This window comes from Bactrocera latifrons, unplaced genomic scaffold (assembly GCF_001853355.1).
Source record: "Bactrocera latifrons isolate USDA-ARS-PBARC rearing strain unplaced genomic scaffold, ASM185335v1 scaffold_26, whole genome shotgun sequence".
NCBI classification, from domain to species: domain Eukaryota; kingdom Metazoa; phylum Arthropoda; class Insecta; order Diptera; family Tephritidae; genus Bactrocera; species Bactrocera latifrons.
This window is the reverse complement of record NW_017536185.1, coordinates 212,086-218,784: the sequence shown is the minus strand read 5'-3', so window position 1 is coordinate 218,784 and position 6,699 is coordinate 212,086. Positions and strand designations below refer to the sequence as shown.

The 6,699-nt window shown below is 35.5% G+C and overlaps 2 protein-coding genes across 4 annotated transcripts in view; both read left to right on the top strand.

Annotated features, from left to right (window-relative positions):
• LOC108969631 (zinc finger MIZ domain-containing protein 2) overlaps nt 1-6,699 on the top strand; it is a 58,586-nt gene that overhangs the window by 3,223 nt on the left and 48,664 nt on the right. The window lies entirely within an intron of this gene.
• Nucleotides 291-4,343, top strand: LOC108969633. The gene is made up of 2 exons (XM_018934475.1): nt 291-3,813; nt 3,874-4,343. Exon 1 carries the CDS (start codon nt 484-486, stop codon nt 3,568-3,570), a length of 3,087 nt encoding a protein of 1,028 aa, XP_018790020.1. The 5' UTR covers nt 291-483; the 3' UTR covers nt 3,571-3,813; nt 3,874-4,343.

Genomic DNA, 6,699 nt, shown 5'->3' with positions numbered 1-6,699 from the left:
GAAAATGTATTATATATATGTATATCTGTATATATAATTTTTTTTTAATCTTCTAAACTGGCTTTTTTGGAATATGTTACCTACTTTATTCCTTTGGAGTCTTYTAGTAAATATGCTTCCAAATGTCAATAACTACACTCGTACCCCTGTGCATCTCTACTCGTATATATATATATCCCATACTCGCTATAACTGCAAAACACCTGCCAAGGATTTATTAGAATTTAACTAAATCAAATAGACAAAACGATTTGTTTTATTAGTCCTGACAGGTTCCATAAAAAATTCATTTAGTTTTTYTCAAACTTTAAAATCAAAATCGTAAATTCTTAAAGGCCCGCAACTTTTCATGACAATCCAAAGAATTTAAGCATAGAAGTGGTGTTCGTGGCAAGAGCAAGAAGCCGAGTACGTTTGTTTGCAAAAAAGCTCGAATAAAAAGCTGCTATCTGCAAAAATTACAGCAATACAAAAAAGCCCACTATGGCGAAGTATTCTTGCCACGACACCCCCTTTCTATGTGAGTATTGTCAGGCACGCGGTTTAAGCCCAATGAGAGTAGAAAACCCAAGACTACAACTGTTGCGTGTCAAAGAACGTAGGGTCTTTCGTATAAAATCCGAACCTCGCCCTTGTGAGAGTGAAGCAAATAACAACAGCAAACACAATTTTGATCAAAAGGCAACTCAAACGCACGAAAAGCTTAAAAGACCGAAAATCACAGCAAAAGTCTCGCATCTTCCGAATGGGAACTATGAAAAGGAGATAAAGAAGCAAGAAACAGAACAAGAACCATCTACCTCAAAAGCGTATTCATTTAGAGAACGTACGGAACGAAAACAGCGCTATTTGCCTGAAGAGGCGACTATAAGTAAAGGAAATGAAAGAAATTCGCCCAATTTAGGGGGGCCTCTAAAGCGAACAGTTTCGAAAATACCTAAAGAGGACGACACAGACGATACAAGTATTACAGGAAAAATCCAAACGAGAGAGTCAAGTAAAAAGCGAAAAGTAGCACACATTCCTGAACAATACCCYGACGAAACACATTTAGATACAAGATCAGAGAGAGTTTACGTCGTTAATCAGTATGAAACAATGACGACAGAAGAAACCACAAGCTCCTCCGCATACTCTCAAGAGCAAATGATATCCATAATAAATGGAAAGAGTGAAGACAGTGAGTTAGAACGCTGGTATAGATATAGAAACCCTGAATCGAAATTAAAAGAAAGGGGCACTAAACYTTCACGGATACCAGTGAGAAAACGTAGGCAAACAAGAAGGACATCGGCAACAACAACTTCAAGCAGTGATCACGAAAAAGATACGATTAAACATTTTAAAGAAAGTGCTTCAGAATACAAACTGTTAAGAGTTTCACAGAAAACTCTATCAACAAGCACAAGTTCAAGTAGTATASAACAAAAGCATTCAGAACACGGAGTTCAAGAAGTTGAAAATCCGAAARATTCTGTAAAAGTATCACAGACAGACATTAAAGAATACATTTCAAAAACGAAAACTCCACCACCGATAAAACCGAAACCAAAATCGAATAAAATCAAAATTGAAGGAAACAAAGAGGACCATGAGAAATGCACTAATTATCCCCCGGGACTAGAACTTCTAGAAAACATCATTCCTAAAAACTCGGATTTCGAACGAAAGCGTAATAGTAAAAAATCTATACGACAGTCAACATTAGAACAATCTTTAAGTACAAAATCAATAATAATTATATCAAATCAAGGGAGTGACATTCGTTCGCCAAAACCAGAGCTCAGTATAGGAAGCATGCATTCCACTTCATATATATTACAGAGAAAATGTGAACTGTTYGAATCAAGTATTAGAATTAGTGCAYCGAATTMTTCACAAGAAAATGCTACAACACAATTATTCAAAGTGCAAGGGCCGGCAAAAGACATCCAAATAACCACCAAATATTCTGATTGTTCTTGCGAAATTTCTTCTCAAAAGACAGAATCTCAGCAGAAATATGGCACAACCGAAACTTTTGATAATATTCAGGAATTCGACAATGATGAAACTTTAAAGGAATGCTCTTTTGTTTCCCTAATAAAAACCGATTCATTTGAAACAATTCAGCAAGATTGCATTATTGATATGGATCAAGAACGCTCGCCAGAAGTCGTTGAAACCGTGATAGACCGTGCTAACAGTCATGGVACAAGTACTGAGAGTAATTTATCTGAAGATTTGAAATATTATGAAAAATTCAGTAACTATCGCTTAATACCAAAACTTCGTCGTATGTCWAGTGTAGAAAACTCAGATGACCATCCCTTACCCATAAAAAGACACGWTGAACTAAAGAAACAACTGTTAAATGAAAATAGTCAACAGCAGTTAAGTAAGGTATTGCAAAGCGACAGTGATGAACCACAAGATTCTTTATCAGAGAATTTCGAGCAAGCCAAAAACAATTATAAGGACAGAAAACTATTAGAGCAGAAATTGCAAAGTTTTCGCCTATATGAATATATACCCGATCCAGATGAAAAAAATGGCCCATGTAAAGAAAATGAAAGTGGAAGATCTTATAAAACGAGACATTCTGCATCTGAAAGTTTTAAGTCAACCGAAGATCAACAAAGGTGCCGAGAAAGCACTCACTATGAAGCAATAARGAGTGCACGAGATGTGGCGGTAGTCGCAGAGTTGAATGAATATAGAAAAGGCAGCGATTTAGACAACCGACTTTTGAAGCCATTTAAGTATCCAACAAGCATATATGAAAGGCTATCAAAATATCAACCAATGAACGAACCGTGGACCACGCGGACAAAGTCGCTACGATCTAAGGAAACACAAACTTTACCGGAAGTGGAATACGCTCGCTGGGAGAATTCGAAAAAAACAACACGTAACAGGGCCACACAAAAACAAAAGTCAACAAATAGTGTATCGGAAGAAAGAGAGCGATCGCTAGAGAACATATCTGTTAAACAAAGGAGTTTTGGAGAAAAGCAAGATCTATTCAATGATCTAAGTGGAACGAACAAAGCGATTGTAGAAGCGACAACAGAGAACTTGTTCACAAACCACAAACAATCRTTCGATCTGTTAAGCCCCAAATCATCACAAGATCACACAGAATCTAGAAAAGCCCTAGCTTTAAAACAGGAAGAAGCGGGCATTAGTTTGCGTTCGGGAAACCGGAGAAAACGTGTAACTTCGGAAAGCATAAATTTGGGAAATAACATTACAAAGAAGGAGAGACAAAATCAATATTGCAGGGATTCACCAAATAAGCTAACCAAAAGCAAAGTAAAACATAAAACTCACAAAGAAAATAAAATGCTTAACAATAAAAAGCAAACCGAATGTGACTGTGCCCTAGAAAAGGTAGTTGAGGAGAAACTGAATAATAAAACGCTTGCAGAAAAGATTAAAGAAAGAATTGAAGAAGACGCCTTGCAAAGAAAAATCAAGAAAAGAGAAGACGTGGGTTTAATGAAAAACAGATCGTCTGCGGAAAATGTCATTCGAAGGAAACAGGAAAAGAAGTTAAAAAATAAAACGGAGAACAGTTGCGATGAATGATGAAAAGGTTTGGGTGCAATGAAATACACGGACAATTAAAAACTGGTTTAAGCGAAGAAAGCATGGAGAGGGAACAGCAATAAATGATTCTAAGGAGAGTGATGAACGTTGAAAAAGCAATCTGGTGAAATTGTACGCAAAAACCGTTATCAAAACCAATAAAATGACAACAAAAACAGCTGGCTACGAATATCCATATTCCTATAAGGAAACTACTGATGTATTTAGTCGCTTGAAACTCAGGTACACAACACGCATATATACAGACATTTGTTTGACTGTTCCCTCAAAATGCTTTTGTAGACATTTCGAACTAATTTTCTATTTAGAAAAAATTGTCTTTCCAAACAACTTTTCTCTGTGACATGACGCCATAAAGTACGCCAAAWAACTACAACAAACGCGCTTAGCTGCTGCAAAGACACTACGCCGCGGTTTCAAATATTTTCGCTTTTGCCCCAAATTTGGAAAAAAAATTCGCAGTACCAAAAAAAAAAACAAAAAAGAAAGAAAGAAAGAAGAATTCTAAACCACAATATGCATACAAATTCGGTGACCTACATTGAATATGAAACGACAATAACCGAATCTTGTTCTTGTACTTGCACTCACATTGTGGATATGTGCGATGCGGAGCTAGCAGCGGCGAAGGGAGAAAAAGTCAGAAGGGCAAAAGGTGGCGCGGAGTTGCTTGAAAGGCATTCGCGCACTAAAAAATTTTCAAAGTTTTTCCATGCAACTGGTTTGCGGAAAATTAAAAGTTTATTTACGCGGTGAGTAGTGGGTGCGGAACGCGGGGGAAACTGGAAGGTGTGAACCAACCGTGTGCATGTGTGAAATTGGGGGGAAACCCCTCAAACGAATGGCAATTTAATTGTCAACGCTTTGCTTCCGGTCACCGATTTACTAKCTTGCGGGCAACTCTGCTGTTGCCTCTGGTATTTGAAGCAAACACTGCGCTATATTTTGATAGCAAGTCATCTAATGAAAGATAGTTTCATTTGCTAACGAAATTTGTTTAGATCATTGCACAAATTTTATCCAAACTAAACTCTCTGTTTGACTTAGCGCTCAGATGGATATATTTAAAGGCTCTGCTTAGTAGTAGTAGTTCTGCTTATCCTATCTACCTGACCAATGTCATTGAAATATTTTCGTAGAATAAAAACAAGCCAATTGCCTTCGTTTTTTGCTGCTTTAAAACAAATTGAAAAGTTACAAAGCTTTAATTTTTAATTTTTACTAAGCAGAGGYAAAAACGGCAAATTTTAGCAAATATTTATTCAAAATTGTTGAATTTTTAAGAAAGGCAATAAATAGCAATAAAAAACGAAAATATGACTTTAAAACATACCAAAAGTGCTAAATAAAGCTTAATCTGTCAAAACTTAAATTCCTAAAAAATTCAAACTAAAACACAAATTTGCATAAAATAGTTTTTGCTGCTAGATTTTATAAATATTTCTACAAAAAGTTATAAAACTGTTTCTTTTAATTTCTTTACCTGCAAATCGTGGCACGCCACCCACTGRCGCTTATAAATAGTTAACGAATATTTTTGTTTACAACTGTACTTTTTGTTGTTGTAAAATGCATGCTGTTGTGCAAACTTTTTATACACATGTGTATTTCTTTCTATTATTATCCTCAACATACACACACATATCTATCTACCTGTTACGCTGCTGCGTATTTCATTTGAATTGATAAAAGCAAAAAAGTGTCTGAAAAAATCGAAAATTAACTGCCGACCACGCTTATCTACTGAATATTATTTGTTGTTGTCTTTTTACTAGTTTTTTTTTCGTTGTTGCTGTGGTGTGTGCAAAACAGCGCACTATGATAACTTTTTAGGTCAAATTTTACCTTCGCATGTACCTGTGTATGAACATACACACGYACACACATAACCGTAAAATTGTTTACAGTTAAATGTGAGTGAGTATCTAACAGCGCTGATGCGTTGCAAAATGTATGAAAAACGAAAAAGAGTTGAAAACAGAAATTTAATTCACCAGCAAGGGTATTCAGAGCAATAACAAAATTTATATACATATGTACATAGATATGCAAAACAATAACAATTTGTTGCTAACTTAGATAAAAGGCTTTTGTATTTAAATTATTTCCTGTTACGCAGCACATATTGCACGAATGMACGATTTCATTCATAATTGCGACTTTCGATTAAATAGTTTTCCAAAGGTTTACCTTTTATGGATTTGGGAACATAAATCCACTTAATGTATATATAATACTCAATTTTTGTGATATCGATCTGAAATTTTGTAAACTCCCTCAAGAAGCTGATCATTTGACGGATGCTATACAAATTTATCGATCCAAATACAGATCTTGTGTAAAAACTGTTTTATTTCACGTATTATCTTCACGAACTTCGGCATATGTCATTGTCTTAAGCAACCTTTCAATCTCCGAACATACTATAGCATCTATCTGGCATACAAACTGATCGATAAAAATCAAATRCTTTTATGGAAAACTTTTACATTTTCTAAGATATCCGCACGAAATTTTTCACAGATTTTCATCTCAGGCAGCAGTACARYATCTGAAGAAATTGTTCAGATCGGATMTCTATAGCATGTAGTAGTCATACAAATTCAAACATTAAAATCAAACCTGCAAGTTTTTTCCTGCAACAGTCTTAGCAACATTTTCYATATACATAAATATCTACTATATAGACGTACATCTCTTGATATATTGTATGTGGTTCAAAAACTGAGAACTCGTAACGGCATTAATTCAAAACTATTTACAAACACAAACAAATACTCATATATRTACATACATATGTATGTGTGTATAATGAGCCAGTATTCCATAACTTCGGCATTTGCATCAAAGGATTTCGATTTTCGCTATTTTCTCTGCGCAAACATCCAAACACAAGTAACAAAATTAAACTAAAACCGAGTTGAAGAAAATTTCCACTACCCTCATTTCCCTGCGCGTCCGACATGCTGGCATGGTGTGGCAAGTCAGCAAGAATTTCTGCATTTTCCTCATTCACTTCGAGTTGAGAGTTGAAAGAATTGTTATGATACTTGTTTTGCTTCATTCTTTGTTCCCCCCGCCCCTTTCCCTCTTGTATCTGTGTTGTTG